Source organism: Pongo pygmaeus, chromosome 6, assembly GCF_028885625.2.
Source record: "Pongo pygmaeus isolate AG05252 chromosome 6, NHGRI_mPonPyg2-v2.0_pri, whole genome shotgun sequence".
Classification (NCBI taxonomy): Eukaryota; Metazoa; Chordata; class Mammalia; order Primates; family Hominidae; genus Pongo; species Pongo pygmaeus.
The window spans coordinates 44,486,849-44,513,661 of NC_072379.2; the positions used below are offsets into that span (position 1 = coordinate 44,486,849).

The window sequence follows — 26,813 nt, forward strand, 5'->3', positions numbered from 1 at the left end:
GTGAGATCACCACTGAGGCTGTAGAAGCGAAAGTGCGCAAGAGAGCTTGAGGCCTCAGGGAAGCACAAGCAGCAGACAGCCAGCGGCCTCGGCTCAGTGAACACAGCCTCAGGACCATTGCCTCCCCAGGGAGGAGAGTCCCCAACATAGCCCAGCTGAATAGGTTTGTTGACACCCCCAAACCTATCATCCTCCCCAGTCCTAAAACAGAACGCTGGCAAACTGAATTCCTCTGGGATGTGTCTGAGCATATTGGCTTATCTGGACTGCAGGAATCATGGAGGGGAAGAGTGGGCAATGAGTGGCCTCTGCCTTTTATGGGCATGGTGGGCTTGCGGGCCCAGGCAGGGTGCCTCTTGCCTATAGCATAGGTTAGACATCTAAGGCATTACCATAGGAGCAGGTGCTCTAAGGGGTGGATGGTCAGAGATAGTCTGAAATTTATTCAGCATTCCAACTGGAATTAAGCTAAGAATCAAGATAGGAAGCCAGATGAGATAGCGAGGAAGGGAAGGGTAGCCAACAAGAGAGGAAGCCGCTAGTGGGAACTTCAGAGAGTGGAGCTTGGAGTAGTTCTGAACCAGCCTGCAGGCAGCTGTGGAGCTTTTTATCTGCACATCCAGGAATGAGTATGAGGTAGCTGCAGAGTGGACGGTGGACTTGAGAAGGCGTTCTAAAGAAGAAAGGTATTTCGGACTCCTTCAGATGATACCATTTGATAGATGCTCACATAGCCAACGTCTTTGAGGTGTGTATAAAATGTGCAGCTTGTGGCTAACATAGGGTTGCAGAGAAAGGAGAAATAGAAGAAAAATGGGGAATGTTCTCTACTTGTACTCCCATGAGCCAAGAAATGTGAAATGAATTTTTTTCTTTCTAAGCAGTGAGGGATTCTCTCCCTTTTCTATCATTTACTTGCTCATTCTTTCAAGGAAGCCACGTCGTGTGCTTTATTATTTTACAGTCATGGTGAAAGAAACCCTTAAAACAAACTCTTTGCTTTAAAGCTTTATGTGTTTCTGCAAACAATGATGCTTCTTAGACAGTGAGGGTTCAGAGTTTAAGGGACAAAAAAGTGGAGCCTTTTAATGCTCCCAGTGTGCAGTAAACATGCTGGAATTTCAATGGATTCCAAAGCGTAACAATAATAGCATTAAGTACATGCCAGAGCCTTTGATGTTATTGACAAAAAAAGAAAAAAAAAAAGTAGGTGGTGGTGGGGGCAAAGGGGCCCCTCTCATTTCTGTCATGAGCTTTTAAACTTTTGACCTCCAACCTTTTGTGTCAAAGAGCTTTTTCCATATGGGTGTTAGCAGCCTGATCAAGTATCCTGAATTCACTGGAGCCATCAGTGTTTCCCTGATGGGAAAGGGCATTCCGAGTCGAAAGGTCCCAACCAGGAGTGTGATTGCTGAGTGCCCATCAGTGTCTGCCCTGTCTTAGAGGTGGTGGCGTGGGGTAGGGTGGTGAGGTGCCCACATGAAGTTACTCACTGCCCAGCAGAAGGCAGGCAGCCTGGTCAGGCTGGAAGCTGCCCTTCAGAGTGCTAGGATTTGGTCCAGGGTATGCATGCATCTGCTGGGCCTTGGCCCTGGGCTCACTCTGAACATGGGAAGCATGCAAAAACCTGCACAGGGAGGATTCCAAAGAGGAGACAGCCCATACCTGTGGGTTCCCCTCATTTTGCCTGTTGTTGGAGGCCCTTTAGGTAGATGGAAGTGTCCTGCAGTTTCCAGGAGGGATGGCTGGCCTGGTCCACCACTGTCATTGCGTGGCCTCAGTTTCCTTTCATATCTTTCCTCCCCATTTTCATCTTTCCTAGAACATACATTTATTGAGTTCCTGCTGGGTATACATGGATAAGTGGGCCTCTTCTTCTCTCACACCCCAGACCTCCTGGGAGGGAAAGAAGACAGTTCTGACCTGTGGGTGTGTGCACCCTGGCAGGGACTCGCCCCCATACTGCCCGGCAGGAAAGGCAGTGTGGTGTGCTCATCCCCATGGCTGTGTTGGTATAAGCTCTGTATTCAGTAAATGTGTGCTTGTCTGAGGAAGCGCACTGAGGATGAGCACAGGGCCCTCAGAAGGCAAGGCGGTGGGGAGGACACGATGCGGGTCCAAGTAGAATTCCTCGGGTCGTCCCTACTGGTTCCGGCCATCCTGAATTATGGAGAAGGGAGGAAGGAGCACTCGATCCCACGGAGCCCCTGGGAAGCCTGACGGAGGGGGTGGTGTTTGTACTGAGTCTTGAAGAGGGGGTAAGACTTGGGTAAGAGGGAATTTGTCCTCAACTGAGGGGACACCGTAAGCCATGAAGTGCACGGTGCCTGAGGGGGCACTGACTCTCGGATGGGGAGGTGTCCTGGACAGAGCTCGGTGGCTGGGGCCTCAAATTCATGGTGAAGAGCTTGGGCTGGAGTGGGGAGGCTATCTTGGGCTACTATACATTTTGGGAGAAGGGAGGGATATGGTTCAGACTTGGTTTTAGGGATGCTGGTGTGATAGTTTAGATAAGCTATGATAAAAAGCCTTAACTCTGACATTGTTGTGTCAGGAAGTGGAATGTCTAAGAGCCCTGGTTCTGAAGTAAGAAAGACACACAGCTCTACTACTGTCTCCCCATGTAACACTGGAGAAGGTCAGTTTCCCCATCCAGAAGAATGGGCGTATGAATAGTACCTGCTTCTCAGGGTCAAGCCACAGGAAGAAATAAATGAGGTGAATCTAAAAGGCATTGCACATTATCTGACCTGCATTAAAGTATTCAGTGAATTGCACTTGTGCTCATCATGATTGTTTGATTATTTTTATTAATTACTATTTATGGGGCAAACCTCGGAAGACCTTTAGTTGTTGATTGACAGGAACTACAGATGGAGTGGATGGTCCAGATAAAAGAAGCAGAGTCAATAATCCTTCAGAGCTTCTTGCCTGGTTTTGAGCAAAATGAATGTGCCTCATTCATTTCTTAATTGCTACAAAGTTGCCAACCAGCACACTCTTGAAATACTGCTGGTCTTCCAGAGACTTCCAAATATTTCTGGAAGTGATTCTTTATGATTGGTGGCAGCATTCTCTTTTGTGCAACTGTGAAGACAAGGGTAAACCTCTTGATATGCTGAGCCTGAGCCCCGACAATCTCTGGCAGGCCTGCGTTTGTGCTGCCTGAGAGCTCCTCAGGATTGCCGCCTCCAAAGCAGGATTAACAGTTCATGAAGGTACCTGGGTTTCCCTGCCCTGGCAGGGATCACGTTTGAAGTGCCAAGTCCGGTGTGCTCTGGTATTGGAATAGAAAGAGCACCAAACTTGCATCATAAGGCCATAGTTTTATGCAACACTAGGTAGACCATTTAGCTTTTTTGAGTGGATAATACAATTTTCCCTTCTTAGTTCTCAGGATTGTCTTGATAATAGAACTTAAAAAGAAACAAGACTTAGGAGAATAATAATAACGTTTTGGGAATGCTTATTTTATGTCAAGAGGATTCCTTAAGAAGATGTATACTATTATAAAATATACTATGTTATTTTGCTTTCACATCTCCCTACCTGCTTCTGCTAGTTTTGCAACACTGAAAGCTCTTTTTGCAGCAGATTAATTTTGAATAGAATACACCTTCCAGACCTCCCCTTCGTGGATCAGTTGTTGGTTTCCTAACTAAACCAGGCTTGGTTTAAACTTCTGATTCTATTGACTCCAGGGTCTCCGTAGTTAGATCTGAGATAACCAAACACTTTTTATGGAAACATTTCCTCTTCTGCTTTCATTTCATAACCATTCAAGACCCGCCCGGCTCACATGGTGAATCCTTGTCTCTACTAAAAATACAAAAATTAGCTGAGCGTGGTGGTGGGCATCTGTAATCCCAGCTACTTGGGAGGCTGTGGCATGAGAATCGCTTGAACCCAGGAGGCGGAGGTTGCAGTGAGCTGAGATTTGTGCCACTGCAGTCCAGCCTGGGCAATAGAGTGAGACTCAATCTAAAAAAAAAAAAAGAATCCCAATGTGTATTTTTAGAGCTATAACTGTGACTTTTGAATTTTGTGATACAAAAATACAGTCATTGATTTAAAAATTTGTCACTAGTAACTAATTTCCATTTTTAATTTCCAAGCTTATTTATTGTCACTGAAAATACACCATTAGCATATTTCAAAGTAAACAGATTTGTCACTTTTAAGTGATTCCTTATGTGTTTGCATGTGATTTCCCTGAGAGAGTTCTGCAGTTCAGCTAGAATGGATGTAAACCTTTCCTTATTTCTCTTTGCTGCCTTTTCCTCTGGTTATTTTCTCTCTCTTTTCCTGGCAGGAAAGCTGAAAACAACAAAAATGTTGGATGCATGTATGTGGAATCACAGGCAAGACACATTCCAGAGTCTCTGTTTGGAAGGATATAGTTGGTCAGCCAGTAGGTAGATGTGGTTCTCTTTCCACCACTGGGCATCTACTGGATGTGATCTTGAAGGGAGAAACATGCAGACTTACGGACAGAAGAAGTTAGAAGTTTCCAGAAAGGGGCGAGATCAATTGTTGGTTCATGACTGAGGACATACTTGAAGCAGTAAAGGCAGAGGTTTCTTTTGTCAGTTCACTTGCAGAGGACCATTTGGCATTTTCTTGTGGGAAACACATGATCACGTTTGTTGAGGAGCATAGGAGGGATCTATCTGTTTAAAAAAAAGGATGAATTGTGAGTGTGACCAGAGTGTAGTGATGGGTAGCATTTAGGTCTAAAATACTAATTAATTTAATAGTCTGCATGCTTACACAAAAGAAATGATAAAAAGCTTGCTATTTGAGTAGTGGAGAATGTCCGTGGAAGTTTATAGACCAGGAGTCAAGACTGTCAGGTAGTTGCCAGAAGTAAAAGCTTATTGGGTTTTAGAAATAGCTTAGTTTTTGTTGTTAATTAGCGTTTTATGTAAATTTGTATTTGTTTTACTTAATTTATAAGATAACTTCAATTTTCAAATGCTTAGCTACTGCTATTATTGCTAGATTTATGGTTAATTTCATCCATTATCTTGAAATTTGTCAACTTGTTACAGGTTTTGCTAAAATTAGATGAGATGTCTACTGATTAATGATTAATATGAACACTTTTACTGTATTAAGTCAGTCACACAAGTTAGCATATGAAGAAAGTGCATTGAAAATATTTGACGTACTTAGTGTTATCACTTAAACAACACAATAAAAAAAATTGGTATATGTTTTTTTCCAAAATTTAATAATTTCTGCAAATTACTTTATCATGGTACACTGGAATAGGGTTTGTCAACCTTTTTCCATAAAGGATAAGATAACAAATGTGTTAGGCCATGTGTTTCCTGTCTCAGCTGGTCAGCTCTGTTGTTGGTGTGGGAAAGCAGCCATAGGCAATATGTAAGCAAATGAGTATGGCAGTATTCCAATAAAACTTTATTTACAAAGCAACCTAAGTGTCCATCAACAGATGAATGGGTAAAGAAAATGTGGTACATATACACAGTGGAGTACTATTCAGGCATAAAGAAGAATGAAATCCTGTCATTTGCAACAACATGGATGGAACTGTAGGTCATGATGTTAAGTGAAATAAGCCAGGTGCTGAAAGAACTTGATCTCACTTATTTGTGGGACCTAAACAATAAAATGATTGAACTCAGAGAGATAGAGAATAGATGGATGGTTACCAGAGGCTAGGAAGGATAGTGGGGGTTGAGCAGGGAGTAGGAATGGTTAATGGGCACAAAAAAATAGAAAGATTGAATAAGACCCAATGTTTATTAGCACAGCATGGTGACTATAGTCAAAAGCAATTTAATTGTACATTTTAAAATAACAAAGAGTATAATTGGATTGTTTATAGCACACATAATAAATGCTTGAGGTGATGGATACCCCATTTGCCCTGATATGCTTGTTATGTGTTGCATGCCTGTGTCAAAATATCTCATGTGACCGATAAATATGTACATCTACTTGTACCTATAAAAGTCAAAAAATTAAAACATAACTTTATTTATAAAAACCAGCCCACATGTGATAGTTTGCAGGTTCCTCCTATAGCATATACTCTTCAAATTAAGGCTCCTGCCATTGTGTAAAGTGACAAAATAATAGATAATTAAAAAAAAGATTCAGGGCATTTTTACAAGATTTCTAGAGTATGCTAGAGCCACAGCTTCTTTAAACTTGTATTACCCTATAGAAGATCATATAAATAAGATGTCTCATTCTGATGATTCTGGAGGAGTTTCTAACCCCACATAATATGCTTGTGAGACCAGAAAAAAGATTCCTAGTGCTCCATGAGGTGATGCTGTGGGGATTCTGCCCAGCAAGTCCTCAGCGGGGCCCTGTGGGGTAGCACTCCTTAGATTCCGCTCACGGTAGATCATGGCGGGCCACAGACTGCCTTGCTCAAAACACGTTGCTCTAGACTCTCCTTGTCAGGTTACCTGGGGTGTCCTCAGAGGGCGGATCAGCTCATTTCCGGTGCCATGTCATCCATAGGCAGGAGTTGCAAGGTTGTCTGAGTTAGTAAGTCAGTCTGCATCTTGGAGTCAGTCCAAATGGCCTCCCACAGTGCACTGAGCCCTGGAAAAAGGTCTTGCAGGCACGAGGATGATGACTGGAGAAGCTCCATGGTGGGAAGAGACAGTGATGAGGCCTGGGCTGCCTCTCTACCATCTCACTAGAGTGAGTTCCTTGGCAGTCAGATCTCTCATTCTCTCTCTCCTCTTCTCTCCCTCTCCTGCTTGAGACCTTTCATTTTATAGAAGCTGGATGGTGATTTTGGTTGTAGCATAGCGGATGCTGTTTAATAATATTTCTGCTGATGGCAGATGATTGAATGAGTTTGAGGGGACTGGCCATTCCTACAGGCAGGACTAACTCTAATGACAGAAAATCATCTCTAGCTGATTGAGATGATTCCAAGCTGATTGAGTAAATTCCAAGGCCAGGGTACAGACGACTTCAGTATTTAAATCACCCATGAGGACTTCTGCACTTGGCAGTTTACTCTTGCACTGTTTCCCGGGCACTTTCAGACCATTCAAGTATCATTTGGTGAATTACTCCTTCAGGGCACTAACTGAGAGACTTTGATCTCTCTTTTTTAATCTGCAATTTTTGTATGTAAATTTCAAACCTTAAAAGACAGTTTCCCAGGATAGCATCCAAGAGATCTTATAGCCTGAGGATACTATAACTATTTCTTGGGAGAAGGATGCAACTAGAGATAAATCTCCAAGTGTCTTTCTTGGTTATTCTCTGGCTACAGGTTTTATGATCAACCCAGGCTGTTGTGAAGAGACCTAAAAATCAATGCCTCTCATTCCTAATGAGACCCTTAATGCTCAACGTGATGACAGCCAGTGTGAAATGGAATACTGACAACTCTACCCAGTACAAATATTTTTGCTATGCATTTCAATTTAAACATGTGTCAAGCCAATTACATATTTATAGGGTTTAAAGACTATTCCACTCAAGCCTGGGAGAGTACACACTCTTCAAATCTCTGTTTAGTGTAAGAGGACTCGGGTACAATAGTCAAACCTCTCGCAGGTCTGTAATAAATCATCTTTGCAACCATAAGCATGTACGGTTGACTGCTTACCACTGCTCCACAGACCCGCCCCCACCTGGTAGAATTTTAATTCCCTCAGTAAAATTGATTCCACCAGTTCTGCACATTATTCTCCCTGTCTTCCATTTAGCCCGTTAGTTTGCTGACAGTAGAGTACACAGCACTTAGCAGCTGGTTTGTGGAGCCATCAGTCAGGAAATTGTATGATAAATAGGAGGTAGCCAGGTTTCGTGGCACTTCCTTCTGCTTCAGCAGTTTTCGCCTGACTTTGGAGAAGTCATCATGTGGTGTTTTGTCAAGGGGCAGGGCAGGAGATGGCTGCGGCGCAGTAACTTATTACACATACGCTTGAGTTATGATGCGTCACAGCTGCACTGCTCATGTGTAAATAATAAATCGTGAGCTGGGTAATTATGGCGGCTCTGGCGACAAGGGCCTGTTCTCGTCTTGTGGGTTTTCTTGGACAGCTTTTTGGGCCGGTGATGGAATATGCCGCTGAGCCACATAGAAACGACAAACCAAGACGCCAGCGAGGCAAGTACTCAACGTTTGAGGATTCAGGAGCATTTTTTGAGAAACGTGTTAGGATTAATGTCATGGGATGCCACGTGTGTTACAGGACATGCCCATACTGCTTTTCATTCTTCATTTATCCTGTTAAGCTATAGTCGAGCACGTCTTGAATTGGAAAAGGGGTGTTCCATTGCATTTTCCCAGAAAGTGGCTTAAGAGGTGTGATTTCTACTAATAACCAACACAAGGTATAATTGTCCACACAGAGTTCTGCAATCCAGGATAAGTTATTTTAAATTTAATCAAGAGGGGAAACATAGAAACAGTGAGACACTTAAACCAAAACCAGATGTCTTTGGTCAAATCAGATCATATCCATTAATTTTCTGTTCTTTATTTAAACATAATTCTCGAATGCAGAATTCATAAATTTTTTTGGGACATAAATAAACATTAAGAATTTGATGCAAACAGTGTTATAAGATGCATCACGTATTTTCAGTCAGAATTAACTTTTAAATTCACAGAACACTGTGGACTCAACAGTGAGAAATGACTACTTAGTGTCCCAGTAATTGTGTTTTATATTTTCCTCTCAGACTTATTGTTGCAGTGCCAGGTCATTTTCTCCTTGATTCTGAAAGAGGGAGAGAGGGTGTGAGAGAGAAAATTTAAACCCTGAAAGAATAATTTCTTGAAAATGAGAAGATGGCGGTGTCTTTTAAATGTCCATGATAGCATTGTAGGTTGTCCTTGAGGAAGATAATTTTATACTTCTTGGGTACACGCTTTTGATTTTATTGGATTAACTGGTTGGTCTTCACTCCGTACATGTAATCACTGCAACTTCATTATAAACACTCATATAAAAGATTGTCACTGTTACTTCGGGGATATATGAGGCATATATTAAATGTGGAATAAATTCACACATTTTGAGTGAAAAACGTGGTTTTGTACTTTGTCATAATTGATAGTTGCACCCACATAGAGAAAACCAGATACAGTTGACACCCACTTATCTGGTGGAGAGAATTTCATCATGCAGAACACAGCCAAAAGCCATGAAATAAAGAAGTGAAAATACCTTCCAACTCTGACATAGTTGTCAGTATCCCTCAAAACAGCCGCATAAACTGGTGCATGTGCGATGCCCTGAGGAGATGGGTAAGACTTTATGAATGCTGAATTCACACCCTGTTCTAGTAAGTTTATTTCTGTGATTGCCAAGAGCAGATGATGTGTGTTAAGTAAGAAGTCTGCAGGGGGCATGCGTGTTTGCATTGGCAGTGATAGCTGAAAGGTGTGGAAGAGAAAGAAGAGCCACCCCCATATTTCATGGCCATCCACCCTCACCCGGATTTGAATCTGATTGATTTGGGTTTTTTTTTTTTTTTCTTTTATTGTAATTATTATTATTATTATTATTATTATACTTTAGGTTTTATGGTACATGTGCCCAATGTGCAGTAAGTTACATATGTATACATGTGCCATGCTGGTGCAAAGTTTAAAATCAATAAGCGTAAACTAGTATATGTCAGGCTTTCAAACGAGTGCAAAAGATGACCCCACTTGATTTTATGTTGTTTTAAGAAGGGTGCATAATTTCCTTTGAAAATGGTTAAATGAGATAGAATGTTTGGCTCTACAGAGGGTGGCTTTTAACTGTCAAGATGGCTGAGCTATGCGCAGCAATGAAGGTGCCAACGTTGCTGAATAAACGTTCAACTTAAACTTTCAAACTTACCAAATCAACTTTCAATGTTTACATTACAAAGAATAATACCTACACCCTATCATATTAAGTACTAAGTGGTAAACTTAAAATATAATCAATTTTTATATGGACTTTACAAAATGTATAAAGTGTGATAAATGAGGCCGAGTGCAGTGGCTCACGCCTGTAATCCCAGCACTTTGGGAGGCCAAGGTGGGCGGATCACGAGGTCAGGAGATCAAGACCATCCTGGCTAACACGGTGAAAGCCTGTCTCTACTAAAAATACAAAAAATTAGCCAGGTGTGGTGGCGGGTGCTTGTATTCCCAGCTACTCAGGAGGCTGAGGCAGGAGAATGGCGTGAACCTGGGAGGCGGAGCTCACAGTGAGCGGAGATCGAGCCACTGCACTCCATCCTGGGTGACTGAGCAAGACTCCGTCTCAAAAAAAAAAACAAAAAACAAAACTGTGATAAATGATCAGGTCATTAGTATATCCCTCACCTGTTGGATTTTCAGCATTGTTGTATATCACGATACTACAGTGACAGTGATACAAGATCAAACTGATTTCTTCCTCTTTCCATACCCCCCACTCCCTCCCTACTCAATCTTATGACAGTCACAAAGTACGGTGAGTCATTGACATTTCAGTAAAATAGTCCTCTGGGAAGTTTTCTAGATTCTAGATCTGGTGGTAAACTGTAGAATTACAGCCTCAGATCCTTCCCTGGTAGACCACAGAGCTTCTATGAATGCTATGTTCATTGTTTTTTTTTTACTCTTTCTGGATTTTTTTCTTCATAAACAGAGTCTTAGATTCTTGAAGGCAGCAGGGACAAAATCAAAACAAGGGAAGTAATGTACTATAACTTTAAAAACATGTTTGTTGTGCTTATATTCTACTAGTTGCTTGTTGAAGAAAATTTGGAAAATAGAGAAATGGGTAGGGAAGAAAATCAAAACCACCTGAATTCAACATTACACACATCTAATAATCATCCATTTCCACCCAGTTGGGATGACGGTGTTGCCGACCTCGGGGGATGCAGCCGACTTCAGGGAGGGGACGCTCTGTGCATTCTTAGGTGGTCGATCAGAACCTGTCCGCTGAGAGAGGGCTCCATTGGAATTGCCTTTAGAGACTGCTACCCTCAGCACTAGGGCAAAATAACTGGAAGCCATTCTGAGGCTTGTGGGTGTACACACCAATCCTCAGCAGCGTTGGCTCTGGGCAGGCTCCCAGCATGACCAGTGTGGACCCGTCACATTTGAAGAACATGTCCTGGCACACTTTGCTGTTGTATTTAGTCTCATAGCCATGGAGTCAAACCTCCAAGTTTTGGACCCCTTCATTTTGCTTCTTGAAACTTGGGAAAACCTTGACTCATCAGTCATGCTTCTAAGTATAAAATCTGTTAAAACTCTCTTCAGTTTTTACAGTGAATCACTATTTTTTTTTTAAATAAAGGTTTATTTTCGGCTACAATGGGTGTGAGTTACTAGGAGTAAGTGGGGGTGGGAGAGGTATTTTTAAGGAAGAACACACACCCAGCAGCTCAGGAACCCGGAGCGTTGGACTGGGGAAATGTGGAAACAGGAGAGGGCCTGGGTCCAAGGTGAATGTTAACACTACCTTGGGAGGAATTCCCTGAGTTTGGCTCTAGATGTCTGTGAGTCTGAGTGGGTCAGCTTATCTCTTCCAGGAAGGCTGCACAGTATTTCCCTGGACAGGGCATAGATTTGCTGCCTTTGTGTGGGGACTATGGAGGCCTAGCCCAGGCCAAGAAGGAGGGGAATATGTATTTAAGTTAAAAAAAAAAAAAAAAGAAGCACATGCATGCGTGTGTATATCAGCCACAGATTCTAGCAAGCCTTTCCACTCTTAAAAGTATGGTGAGCATGGGAGAAATGAAACTGGTATTTGTATTACAGTGTCTGTGTCTAAAACTTAACTTGACAATGTAGTTTTATTTTTCAAATAAGTGTGTTTTAATCTGTTCCCCTTGGCTTTGTGGCTCCCTTCAGCCCTTCTCCTCTGGTCAGCCTGTCTTTCAGGATAGGGAGCCTGTGTTGTTCCTCTCTTTCTTGCTTTCGTGTCTGGGTTTGAGTTGCAGTCAATCCCAGGCTCTGCCTTCTCAGGTAGGTGCAGGCACTACTTAGTCAGTCATACTGCTGCAGTACCTCACGGAGCCTCATAACTAACCTTAAAGAGTTCTTTTACAAATTCTTAGATTAAGTGTAGGTAGTGAAGATACAATAGTATAGCAATGTTGCTTTGTGAATCGGAATGCTGTTTGAAAGTGTTCATTTGATATAGATTGGGCTCTCTCTTTTTTTCAGACCCTCCTCATCTTTTCCCTGCCTTCCATCCTCCTGTACCAATTGATGCCAGACATCATGAGGGCCGTTACCATTACGATCCGTCTCCGATTCCTCCATTGCATATGTAAGTATTAACACTTTCCTCATTAATGAAATGGAACGAGATACTGGCTTTATCACCTCAGGACTTTTTGTTAATGGCACGTCCACTGGGCTTTGAAGATGTGATAGAAGTGTAAGATCTACTTTTGAAATATAGCAAGCCTGTCTGTTCGTGGGTTCACTGAAGCAAATCCCTGCTGCTTCCTGAGGAATGCCTGTCACACTAGGTCGCTGACAAGTATTTCCTATATATTTTGCTGACGTGTGTTCTGTGGGCTGTAAATACTAAATTAAAAAGTAAAAGCCTAATGGAAAGTTACGGCTCAGAATATGTATTTGGTCAACATTAGGTTTGAAGTTTGTTATGTTCCAATTTCTGTAACATGAAAGTCCTGTTCTGGGGATCACAAGGAATTGTAATGAAATTTTTATGGTAAATTTTCATAGCCCCTATGTAAGTACACCAGAAGTCACTTGATTGATGGGAATGTCAGCCAAACAAAATGGCAAATGTGATCGAGCACATGGTTTACAGAAAGATAAAAGGAAAGAATGCTAGTGATAACATACATTAGAAAAGGAAAAAGGAAATCTCTTGGAAATAAATACCATCTTCCTTGGTTTGGAGGAAATAAAGGATGGTGGAGTTGCAAAGTAAAACAGTATTCTTTTGTAGTACTGTCCAGGAAACTGTCATGTACCATAATAATTGGAGCCACTCTCTGGGATGGGCTGTCCCTTGCTAACGGCCTTGATATATACATTTAGTCATGTCTAATAATCACCCTTTATTCTGAGACAGTAAAGTTAGAAAAGCACAAATAATACTTTGAAGAATAATGCTGGTTATTCAGATGGTAGATTGCATCTCCATGGCTATTAGTTACAGCTGTGTAATTACATATTATGCCAAAGAAAAATGAAGTTGTTTTAAAACAAGTCCTCCTCTGTGAACAGAATTAATTGATATTAACAGTCCTAACTACATGCCCAAGTACACATATAATATTTTACCAACAGTTTTTTGGATCCATCTCCCATTACTGAATTGTAATTTCAGAGCAGATTTGCCTGGAGGTAAGTAATAAATCTGTGTTGCAGACTTCTATAAGCATTAAAGGAGAAGTGGGTATTTATAGAGAGAGAATGCAGGAACTTGTGACTTATCCTTTGAGTTTTCACTGGAACACAAGTAAGTATTTACAGGGTTCTGAAGCCTGCTAAAAATACCCTCTAATAAAACCAGTAGGCCAATTTAAAATTCTCTATACAAAGGGAAGGAAATTCCTAGTTCAGCCTGAAACATGACATGTAATTCACCCCATTATACAGAGGTTTTATGATACAGATGTGACCACATGGATCTCAGATGAGGATCTGCCTGCCCCATGGTTCAGAGCATGCAAGGGCCAGATAGACCTTGGAGACATGGATGGCTAATTCCTCCCAGACTGGAGCCTTTGTGATGTAGTTAATTTAAGTCAGATTTTCTATGGAATTTTGGAGTTCTTCATTCTTTCAGAAATGATGTTCTAGAGCAATTTTTTAAAATGAGTTATATAATAGGCTGAACTATTTCCTCTGCATTCATTATAGTTTGCCTTGTAATTAAATTCAAATATGAATTTATCAATAAAAATCCCAAGTCTTGGTTCTATGGTGGAATATAACAGCAAGCCCTCCTGTAGCCCCCACTGTGTGTTCTAGGCCCTGCTTACTGACCTGCATTGGCCCATGGTGATAACATCACAAGACAAGATGGGCCACATCTGGACCATCCTCGTAGGCAGAGTCGGGGGAGTCACATTTCAGGTGTGACTGTTGAGCTGGGTTTTCTTTGGATTTTAGTTCTTCCTGCTTTTTTAGCCAGGCTTTGGATACTTTGCTAGCATCTGACTAAACGGTTCTCTAGCAGCCTAAATGTATAATTATCAAAAAGGTTGATAATGTAAAGCTGATAGATAATCCTGAGCCTCAAAAGAGAAGTCCTGGAAGATTCTGAGAGGGAATATCATTGCTGCGGGCACAGAGAATGGTGAGCTTATGGGTTTGTGGCCTCCTGGGACTGCCTGGTTTTAGTGCATCCTGGCAGGGCCCTGGGTGGACGCTATGCTTATGAAGTGGGCCCCAGCAAGCTGGGGCATGTCACACCCCTGTGTCTTTGTGACTGACATTCTGTCTGCATTGGTCTCAGTGGCCTTCCCTCTCTGCATGGTGAACTCCTGCTTATATTCATCCTCAAGGCCTAATTTAAGGGCTGTCCCAGAGACTGTTTTTGTAGCACCTTGCATGTAGCTTTATTGTGATGCTTTTCTTCTTGCTTGGTGATTTATTGTTAACGGTCACTGCTCCCTGCTAGTTTCATGGGCAGTGCCCAGCACTTGGTCAGGCACTTTGTAAAAGGTGCTCAGTGGACACTCACATTGGCCCAGTCTGAGAGACGGTGGAGGAGCAGTCAGAGAGCTCGAATTCCTGTTCTTGTGTTGCCACTCACTTGTGCTGTGCGCTCTGGCCACTGACCTTTGCATGTGTTGGTTTCGTAACATGGAGATGAAACTGTCTGCTGTACCCATCTCTTCAGATCACAGGGAGAGTTCAATGAAATAATGTTCATGTAAGCACTCTGAAAAGCACAGCGTTCTAAATAAATGCTGAAGGTTGGCATTCCAGGCAGTGAGGGGCATGAAAAATACTAGGAGTTTCTATTCTGCCCTTGCTCAGTTATGAGTCCCTGGATTGCTCTTGCACCTTCTGAGATATGATAAGTAGACACCTGTGATCACCTTGAAAGTGGAGGCTAATCGAGGCAAATGTGGCTCGGTTATAGAAATCTTAAAAGCACGCATTTGCAAAGGGATGAATCAGTTACCTGGGAAAGTAAAATCACTTCATCCAAAACTTGAATTCCAAACTGTTTGCTATATAATTGTCTTATAGAAAATGAGATCAAGTGAAGAGTACTAAGTTTTTGCAATAAATATTTTTAATTCTAAGAAGACAAAATTTGGAGATACTATCATTATTTTGTACACACAATTGTTCTTCTGGTGCCAGCTTTAAAAACTAAATTACGAGTCTCCTAAAAACAAGGATTTGTGTTGATGGAAATGCCGACAGACCTCTGTTTAGAAGAAGGCAGGCGCTTCTATAATTATGCTATCATATCCTATCATTAAAGATTCTATTGAAAGAGGTTTATAAATTGCTCCTCGTTTTAGATAAACCACCCTATATTAAGGCATCAACGATATGGTGCAGAATTAAATTAAAATCTCATAAAATGAAATATGTTTTGTGTTAGCTGTTTGACACTTAATTTGCCTCTGAATGAGTAGAGGAAATCACAAATTAACCTGCCTTTGTTTTTCCAACCATGGCTTATTAGGTGTTAGAACAACTGCAATTACAGACTAATAATAACCACTAAGCCTTATAAATATGTACGGAAATACGTCAGTTTGTGTTAAAGAACCCAGTTTGTTAAATGGAATGCCTTCAACTTGCCCTGCTTATTCTTACAGTGTTATCCACAGTTTATGGTTAGGCAGTGTAGAATGAGTATAGAAACTTGAACGGATTCAAATACATCACTGGAAATAATTTATAATTTATTGGCATTGTGTTTCTTAAATCAAAATTGTGAATTTAGACTCAGAACTTCTAAGTAGGACCTGGAATATAAGTATTATTATTCTCTGAGTTGTCACATAAAGGTTGTTATAAAATGTACAATTCCTGCATTGCATTTGTTTAATTCAAGTAATTTGAAAATTAAGAAACAATGGATATGAGGAATCTTCCCGTTTCCTCGGAAAGTTATTCTCCACTGAATTCACCAGGTCTTAGGCCCAATAAACAACTGGAGTGTTGCTCTCTCTCTCCCTCTCTCTCAAATCCTTTGAGAGACTTGTTAAGCTAGATTGCAAGAAGTATAATGTTTTAGAAAAAATATCAGAGTGAGTCTACTTTATTACTGAGATTATTTTGTGCATTAATGAAAGAACCTGAATCTATACACACATACTCTTATTTTATGTGTATATTTTTACTTCTTGGTCTCCTCTGTATTTCCTGCCTTGCATTGTTGACATCAGGGCTGTTCCTTCCCTAACTCGAGGAGACACTATTGTATTCTATGGGAACAAATGATGCCTGCTAGGCTAAAAATAAGTACTAATTTTTAAAATTTCACTTGGGAATGTAGGCAGTTGGTATATTACAGCCTACTACCCCGGAATACAATTGCATTGTCAAGTGACTACTTTCCACAGTAATAAAGTACTTTCTCTCTTGCATTTCTAGTATGTGTTTTTTGTTTTTTAGTGTTAGAACTCAATTAAGCATGCTTCCTTTTTAAAAGTAGGCATGGTGTATTTGTAGAAACCCAAATTATAAAGTAGCTTTAAATTCCCATTTGATTTCATTCATTTTGGATTTTTCTTGGGAAAAAGAAATGTAGCCCTTACGTACAATCTTTCTGAGCCAAGGTTTTCTAATTTATGGACCAGTATGAATTGAATTTTGAACTGTCTTTCTGTTTCATACTGAGATCTGCAATTCATTTTCCAAAGCAGGGTCCTTGGTTACTAATCCATTGCAATAATTAAGCCCCACCAATCTTCTTGCCAGTCGAGCTGTGAGCTGCTCTTGCTTTGTGCTGTGGATGTGAACAGCACTGCACCCTAAGCCAGCTCACATAGAGGCTGTTGCATTTCACCATCCACTTTACTAATCCACTTTCGAAAACCAGCTTTTCTGTCTTAGGGAAAATGAGCACTCATGTTCTGTTCTGTACGTCAGCCCTTTTTTTTTCTTTGTTGAGTCAATGTGGCTCCTTCCAAGGCTGCCTGACACTCTCTGGAATCATTCCACCTAAGTAAGGAGAGCTGTTCTTCCCACTAAAAGTGGCCCACCTCCCTTCACCTCAGGGAGAGGACTCAGTACATGAAGATCATTAATATCAGCTGTGAGACAGAGTGCAGCGGAAATAGGTAAGGCCTCGCCCCTGTAATTATGGCTGCCTGTTAGGGATGAGAGCAGGGAGATGAGAGGCAGGTTTGGCATATGAATAAATACATTTCTTCCCAGAGAGAAAAAGCTCTAAGAAAAGATATATCATTATGGTAAAAGCTTAGAGAAGGAAATAGTAAGTAGATGACCAGGGCTACTACTGAGTTCCCCTCCCCCAAATTTAGCACGTTGCTTGTCCTGGTATTATCTTTACTGAGAGCTCACATACTTATTCCAAAGGAGCCTCTTCAGTCTAGCTGCTTACTTAAAACGCTATATTGGGCCTGTGCATGTAATAGTGATTTCATTCGTTGCATTCTCAGGGAAGTTTCCAGTAAAATATGGAGATTTAGTAAAACCTTATAATTATATTTGGGGGCAAAACTAGTTTGGAATATTTTAATAGTGTAACTTAAAATTAACAAAGTAAAGTTATTCCCCCCCACCCCCGCAGTGTTTGTGCTTTACCATAACATTATTAAGACTGGTAAAGTGTAATGACATATCAAATTGCAAACTCTAGCAAATACTGTAGCAAACCCTAACACACTCCCCACCCCCTCCAAAAAAGAAGAAGAAAACATGAACTAAATTATAATTACATCTCTCAGGGTGAAGACTATCTGTGTATTTCTTTGCATTTGCTAGGCAGAGCCCATGCTCTACATATGGCAGCTCCTAAATAAATATTATTTTTAATGATGATAAAATAATAGGGTCACTGCTATGACCATCATTTTTCTTTTGTTTTTGTTTGAGTGTGTCACCTCATGCCAACAAGCTAGGATTCAAAAAATAAAAGCTCAGTGACTACTTTTGATAGAATAGATTCTATTAATAGTAGCTATTGCCACATCAGATGCTCTCCACTGTCAAACTAATTTCCTGATATTAAAGCAGTTACTGGTCCCCTTATATGACTGAGTACTATTTAATGCATTGCTGCTTTCCAGAGCCTACACATGGAAATAAAATGAATGAAATTAGCCATCTTAAATGAACAATTTAAGAAGACCATAGCAATATCAAAGATAAGGGCAAAAAAGAGATGAATAGATAATTCAGATGAAAAAATATATAATCATGACTATAGCTGACATTTTTGAATACTTACTATAGGCTAAGCACAATATTAAAGACTTTATGTAGTCATAATGTTTATATGTGTTAATATTTATAACAACTCTATGCTGGAGTTATTAGTCTCATTTTAAAGATATGGAAACCTTGACATAGAGAAGTTACTCAGCTTACAAGTAGGTAGTGCCATTGTGTTAACCCAGGTGTCAGACTCCACACCCCTTGCTCCGGACTTCCATGCTTTGCTAGTGAAAATGAAGACCACAGACTTGGCTGCTCTAGTTTCTACTTCCTGGGTGAGCACAACTATTTCTAACAGTACCTGATAGGAAGTTTTCAGTGTTACTGGCTGTCATTGTCTTCTGCAAATTCCCAAGGTCGAAATACAGCAGTGTGCGAAGAGCCATAAAAAGCCACGTTCAGGCCTTTTGACCTAATATGCCTGTTGAGTAACCCAAAAATGAGATGCTTATCAGTCTTTGCTGCTGTAGAATGTATGACATTAAACAACAGAACAGTTTACATATTCAGCCACAGGAGTGGTTTGGTAAATTGTGATTCATCAACTGGGTGGAGTGTTGACCAATACTTAATCACATTTGAGAAGACTCTATTAGAACATGGGTAGATAATAATTAGTGATTATAGTGGTAAGCCCAATAGAAGGGAAGCTATGTTAGAACACAATGTGTATCTGCGTAGAACCTTCTTCCTTCAGATACCTATGGCTTGCTCCCTCCCTTCATACATTTCCCTGCTCAGTTTCTGCTTCTCAGAGAGGTCTTCTGTGAACAACTATTTAAAACAGGGATTGGCAAACTGTGGCCTATGGGCCAAATACGGTTCATGGCCTGTTTTTGTCAATAAAGTTTTATTGGAACACAGTGACATTCCTTATTTAATATTATCTATAGCAGCTTTAGCAATACAAGGGCAGAGTTGAGTAACTGTGACAGAGAATATGACTTGGAATGCCTGAAAGATAAAGTTTGCCAACCTTGGTCTAAAATAACACCCCCTCTCCATCTTCACTCTGTACTTCTTTCTCTGCTTTATTTTTCTCTTTTTTATGAGCAATGCCATGTGTCATGTTTTCTACTTTTATGCTTTTCTACTGCTATTGTTCACATTTTTCACTGCATATCATGTCAAATCAAAAAATAAATGTCTTATTATTTGGTTATCATTTCTCATGATTAACTGAAAAAGTTTAAGGCCTGCCTAATTTTCAAGAACTACCTTAGGCCACTTACATACATAGTTTCCTCCTAGTTAGGAAAAGACGGTTGAGTTTCAATTCCTAAACTTTTAAAATTCTGATGAGCGGGCACATAAATCCAGATCCGCCAATGCACATTTTACTTTGCGTTAAGAAACAACCACAAAACAGATAAATTGTACTCAAAGGGCGTATACTCCTTTCTGTTTTGCAGTATTTCTAATGACTGAAATATTGAATTCGGTCCTCAGTTGCAGAGAAAGCAGGCCCTAATTATAGTGTATATTCAGAGAGTCTGAGCCCCAGCTTCTTGGATAAAATTCCTGTGTTCTTTGTGCTGCGCTCAGCAGCACAGTCCGGGAGCAGATATTGACTGAGGTATTCACGTTCACTGAACCGGAAGCCGCCGACTCTATAGAGGCTGCTGTCAAACCTGTTGCGGGGGCCTGGGAGGTACTGGGCTGTAACAGACTTTTTTCTTTGAGTACAATGCTTCCACTCATGTTAAGCCTGGCTTCAAAGAAAACAGAAATTTACTGTCATCATTTTATTTATTTTTTTAAATATGTGTTTGAGAAAATTGAACTTTAACAGAATTTGTCCCGATGGGAAGACACTTTGAGGTTAGGTTTATATGGTGAGTAGTACCCAAACTGAAACTCCCTGCGGCCTTTCTTATGTGGCCGTCTCTCCCTCACTTAGGTAACAGAGCCCCACTTTTTTCACCTAAACAAAGACATGCCATTTCCTATAGCCACACTGCAAGCTGAGTTCATTTCAGACCTTTCCTCGGGGGAACAAAGGCCAATGACACAGGGCTGCCTGTCACTCATTGTTGTTATTGTTGCATCCCCATCCCTGCCCCAGGGAAAATCACACATGAGAAAATAAATGTTAGCAGATATGTTTCCAGGAACCTGCTTGCTAACTTTTTGAATATGAAGTAACAGATTAGCCAGATTTTGGATCTTCAGTGACCCAAGCAAGCTAAGCACACTAAAAGGAAATAGAAGGAGAGAAGTGGATTTTGAAACTCATCCTTGGAACTCTAAGAAAACTAGGGATGTTTTTGCAGATAGTCATACTGAAACAAATTTGAAAAATGCAATCTTGGCCATTTTTAGTTTTGATGTGAACTTTGCAAAAGGCAGACCAGAGCAGAAATGGGCATGATTATGTTGCAGTTCAGTAAAAATTAACAAGTTAAATGGCTTACTGGCCTGTGTTTATCTCCTGTGCTGACTTAGCTAATTTGGTGACATTGCCTCAATTTTTATAACTCTGTGTTGAAAAACATCAAGTGCGATGCTAGAAATATACTCTGCCTCTTTTCTCTTGTGTGTGTCTACGCGCGTGTGCAGGAAGAAAATAATGCAGGGAGAATGGTCAGAGTGGCAGGAACTGCCTTAGAGCATGTGAGTGCATTTCCAATAAAGATAAAAGTGAGTGTCTAACCCAAAGCCATAGGTTTTCTAAAATCCCATCACCTAATATTTTGGCATATGCAGCATCACACATGTTTGTAAGTGACAGATATTTAAAATTTTCTTATGCAGTACAGGGAGGTTACAGATTCACTGAAAGAAAGTTCTCAGTTGGGACTCTTACAGGGAATGGAAGCCTAGGCCCAGACTGAAAATCTGAACTAATACCAAAATGAATTGTGTGTACAGTTGCCCTTGAAGGCATTCTCTTTTTTTAAGGTTCCCCCATACAGGGTCCCTCATTGCCTGGAAGCACCTGTAAATTGTTCCTAAGGAGCCCTGTGCATACCATGGCCAAGTCTAGTATGGCCTGGGTAGCCAGCCTAAGGGAGTTAGGTTAACTGGGCACAGTAAATGATTCCCTCAGGCCTGACAAGGTTAATATATCTTTCAAAACCTGGGAACAAGTTACACATGAAACAGGAAAACTGCCAATATTCTTCTAAATACATTCAAATAGTATCCAAATATTGCCAAGTTCACCATAAGTGAATAGTATCTCTATCATCTGATGGGGAGTGTGGAGAGGGAAGCTCTAGAGTTAAATGAATTGCCTCATTTGCAAAACAGATCACCAAACCATGTTGCTTGAATATGCTTTACATTTTTAAGACAGCATGGAAATAAACATTTCCAGTTTACTAAAATGCTTCTTGCCTCTGTTCAAAGTAATCTCTGGTTCCCCCACAAAGCAAAATCCCCATATTCCTAGCACCCATTGTCGTTAACATATACTATGCACACTAAGGAAAGTTTTCAGGAACAAATTTAGAATTTTAAGTCAGTAACGTAAGCAATCAGACCCCTAAAGGGGCCTCTGATTTTTCATATGTTATTTGCCAGGGATATAACAAATTAATATTAGAATTATGTTGGATTATGTTAATACTTTTATTACCTGCCATGTCGTATTGATTTATTTAAAGTAAGTATTTTTTTTATATATCTTCACTATGTTACTGTATATGCGTATGTACCCATACAGTGCTCACTTCTGTCTGTGTTCCTTGTAGTACTCTAAGCCTGTCCTTGGGATTAGTCAGCCAAAGACAGCATGGTCTTCCATCTTAAAGGAAGTAGTCAAGAGGGGGAAAAGAAGGTCAGTCTCAAGTATTTTAATCTTGTTTTAATGATCAAAGTCATTTCAGGGCTGCAGTGATACATGTAGTCATTGGATTGAGGGAAGAACAGTCCAAGTCAAGAGTCCACTGGAAATAGAAGAGTGAGGCTGGAGCTGTGAGCAGAGGTGCAGCCTTCTTCAGAAAGCCATGCTAGGCTCCATTCTCACAATTGAATAGCTGCACGGTTGTGGATGTTGTATACTGTTTGTGAGAGAGAATTTTCAAAGTTTAAATCCTCGAACACTTCTGGAGTCTCTCTTCATCCTCTGGAATGTGGGGAGCAGGCTGTGGGGATCTGACCCAGGAGGTGGGTACACTTCCAAAGGCCTTTTCGTGATCTGAAGTGCGATCCAGAAATGCACTGCACCATATTTAATTTGTGTTAACCTCCCCACCTTTCCCCATCTTTTAACCCAGACAAACAGGACTCTTTAGTTACTTAGGTTATTATTGGTGGTGGTTTCTGTGTTTGTTGGAGGAGGGAGTTGAGTTGGAAGTTGGGAGTTGTGGAAGTTGAATTGGAAGGAGTGAAAAGTAGAGTCCACCCCCTTCCCCCGAGTGTATTGGAGAGAAACATCCTTCCTTGGTCTGTTTGCTTTGCAAGGGTGTCCTTTGATGAGGTCTTTGTCCTAGGCACCCACTGAAGTCTCAGTGTACTCAAGCTTTAGAAAAGCCTATTGGCCCTTCTTTGTTTTCTTTGTTGAACTGTTTATTTTGCTTTCTTCCCATGAGGTTCCCTGGCCTTGCTCTGACAACGCTTTTCTGCATGAATTACATTCCTCCGAGCCACAAGTCTCCTAATTCTTCCAGTCCATTTGATTCCGGCCTGTGTGATTAGTCCATGGCTTCGATCCGCTGTGGGTCTCTGCCAAGCAGAGTGCTTGCTAAGTGCCCCTAACGTGGAGACCTAAAGACATTTTTTAACCTCATTAGTGAGGAGAGTAGTGCTTCGTTCTAGTTTAATAACGTGGCTACTCTTGAATCATTACTAGCCTTAAAATCAGTGAAAGAGGCTACTAAGTCATTTGATTTTCTTTCAGTGTGAATAAGGCTATTGAAGGAGGGTAGTTCAGGTGTTACACTCAAGCCCAAGTTAGTAACATAAATCATCCCGTGTAGGGTGAGAGGGGAGCCCACTAGCTCCATTTGAGTTAAATTTACATATCTAAAGAATTTCATCATAATTTGCATAAAATGGATTGCCATATGTATAGAAATAGTGAACAACAAAAACAAAACTATTCGAGTATCTTATTATAACCATTACATTTTCTTGTACATATGCTATTTTTTGAAGCACGGTTTATGACTGGGACAGAAATGAATAGCTGATAAACTTATGAACTATGTTTTTAACTCTATTAACAAAGAGTAAATATTTTATTCTTTAACGCATTATACCCTCAATGTAGATATTGGTAAAACATTGTGATATAGCTTGACAAAATTCAGCTGTCTTAAAAGCAAAATTCTTATAAAGGGTATGTTGAGTTATTTTTACTTGCTTTTTTGTGCATGAGAATTTCTACTCTTAACAAGCAGATGGGGTGCATTGTAGCTAACAGGGGTCTGCATTTATTGATAATGTACCTGGGAGCAGTTTTAATATTAATTTAAAAATATTAAATAATAATATTTAATTAATATTAAAATAATAATTTTAATAATAAATTATAAATAAAATATAATTTTTATAAAATAAAAATAATAAAAAAGAGGACCAAAAAGTTTGTCAGGAATGATTGAACACACAGTCTGTGATGAAAATGATGCAGTATAAATACTTATTTTTAACACAGAAGCTCTTCCTTAAAGAACTGGGGAAGTACCAAGCAGTGTGGTCAGGGCCTGGTTTCATTGGTATCCTCTTCTTTTCTTGCTGGGTCTGGCTTGAACGAGGCTCTTGGGGTCTGACCTCTGTGAGCCCCCAATATGGCTATGCATCATTAGAGCACAGACTTTGTTGTGAGGTTCTCTGCCTGTGTTCCATTTAGCAAATAAACACTTCACTGTGCAGGATCAAGCTGCTTCTTCACAGAGGGAGGATTTATCAGGAAGATGGGAGTTAAACCTCTTTTGGCTAGAAGAGGCACTTCCTGCTTGGAGTGGGCTCTGCAAACAGAACACCCAGTGAGCTGAATTGCAGCTTCCATAATACTTCCTGCGTAACACAGCTAAACATCCCTCATGAGTGTGACTGGATTATGGCTTTGCTGAATAGTTCCTTTGAGCACATCTCTTCTCCACCCAATAATATGTTGGTTACATTCACCCATGACAATGCTATTTGGTTGGGTTTCAAAGTGTAATTCCAGAGAACTCAAACATAGTGCTGTTGGCACATGGCTTCTCATGATCATCTTCGTAAAACAAGTTAATCATCTGTTTTCGTAATACACGTGGACCTCAGTGAGGTTCCATTCTCAACTCTACCACAAGTTAACCGGATCCTTGAGCACTTTCCGTCATCTCTGCAGGCCTTGTTTTCATGTACAAAATAAATTAATTAAATGATCTTTAAGATCCTTTCTAGTTCTTAACATCTCATGATTATGGAAAAATTTAAATTTGTTCTTTTTTTTTCCTAGTGTGTGGACACTTACAAGGGGATTCCATGAAAATATTGTGGCCCTGACACATGCATGCCCACATGACATTTTTCCCGCTAAGCCATAAAGTTTCTTGCCTGCTCTTTCCTTATGTGAAGCTCTGCTGAAAAAGTCTTGCCTGAATGCTGGTCATACTTCCCTCATTACTCTTTATACTCTGCAAGTGACACTTTGTGTATACTGCAGCCACCAGTGTGACCTGCCATGGCACTACAATTTGAACATCAATTTAAATAGATTCCCTTTGGAAGTTAAGGTAGCTAGATAACCATACCATCCTTTTCTATTAAAAGCCTCAATAATGTTAAAAATATAAGTGTAAGCATACATGCACATGCGTATCTGGTTTGGGGCAGTTTTTCTTTGTGTTTAAAAACATAGACTTTGAAGCATAGACTGAGTTTGAATTCAGCTCAGATACTTACTGTCAGATTACTGAATCTGTCCAAGCCAGTTTCACCATTCAATCCCATTTTATATCAAGGATTCAGCAAAGGAGCATATATATAGCACTTAACACAGTGTCTGTCACAGCATAGGTATTTGACAAATGGCAGGATTGCCTACTACATATCTATCACCATATTTAAATCATCTATTTTAAGTAGTACATCCCTTTTTCCATCTTTTAACATCTCTGAAGTTGGGATGTATTTTACAATCTATAGTGTTTTACAATTGCTTATTGGTAAAGTGGCAGTCATGAGGAAGTTCCAGGTATCTTTTAATAAAATAATTTTGCTTATATTTCCCTTTTTTGTACATGTACTGGAATGATATATGTTTAAAAAATCTATGTCTGAATAATTCTAAAAGAGCTCTTTTAATAAGTAAAGTAAAAACCAAAAGTGATAGGGAACCATTATCTTTTTTTAGTGGTATCTAACACAATTTTGCACCTTTAGATCAGTAACATCTTAGAGTTGAGGATATGTAGTATGTCATATGTATTATGTGTGTGTGTACGTATGTATTCGGTCAAAAAATGGATTCATTGTCAAGATTTTTTCCCCTGAGAGCCCAGCCACATTTTCCTAAATGTTACAATAATGGACCTAGTTGCAAGAATGTAAAGTTAAAAATGTAAAGAGAATGTTTTCAAAATGCTATTGCTGCCTAAACCTTGCAAAATGAAAAACGAGCACTTCTTCAGCCTGGAACAGTTTATAAAGGAGGAAAGCATGTGTTGTGTGATGGTTATGCTGGTGTATTTGTGCAGATGCATAGCACAGGCTCTGAGAGGGTAAGACTTCATGATTAATGGTGTTTATTCTTGACAGAAGCCTCCTTTATTTATCTGCAATACAGTTTAGCGATTTTATCAGGCACCTGAATGAAAAATATTCAGTCATACCAATATTGCAGTGTAAATTGAGTAGAGTCACTTTTTATTATATCTTCCTACCTTATCATCTGCACAGTAATTTTCTAGCAGAGGTTTGATATGGAAAGGCTGGATTTAGCTGTACTTGACACAAAGCCTCTTCAATTTCCCCTAAAAGTTCAGGCTGCTCTTAGAAATGTGTGTGTGTGTGTGTGTGTGTGTGTGTGTGTCTGTGTGTGTGTATAATATATAAACCTTCTCTCTTATCCAAGCAATTTCAGGATTTGAAAGAATAAAAAGATAAAATACACAAACCTGGATGGGAGAAATGCTGTTAATATAAAAACATCTAATAGCTGTGAACTCACTGGTAAAAGCTCCTTTAGTGTTGAAGCTTGTGGCTCAGTACTGAACCTTTTGCATGGCTACGTGGTCCCACTTTCTCCTAATCAATCACCATCCAAATCCAATTAGCATAAAGCCAGACCCTATCGTTTGTCCTGGGAGTAGTATCAAAGTTGAAGACCACAGTGGCCCAGAGAGGACATCAGTTGCTGCAATGATTGTGATGCTATTCTCGAGAAAGGAAAAAGAAAAGAGTTCTCATTTGTAGGATATTCAAGTGATGGGTCACTAAATTTTAAACAAAAGTGTATTCAAGCAACAAACTTTATAACATGGTCAAAGCTAAGCAATGACAGACAGGGAAAAATGGTTTGAATCAT

The 26,813-nt window shown here is 40.2% G+C and overlaps 1 protein-coding gene across 2 annotated transcripts in view; it reads left to right on the plus strand.

Annotated features, from left to right (window-relative positions):
• Positions 1 to 26,813, plus strand: part of GLI3 (GLI family zinc finger 3) — a 275,484-nt gene that overhangs the window by 147,687 nt on the left and 100,984 nt on the right. For both annotated transcript variants that reach the window (XM_054496220.2, XM_063667371.1), the window contains one exon: positions 12,158 to 12,263. In XM_054496220.2, the coding sequence (XP_054352195.2) occupies positions 12,158 to 12,263 (106 nt within the window). The remainder of the gene's footprint in view (positions 1 to 12,157; positions 12,264 to 26,813) is intronic.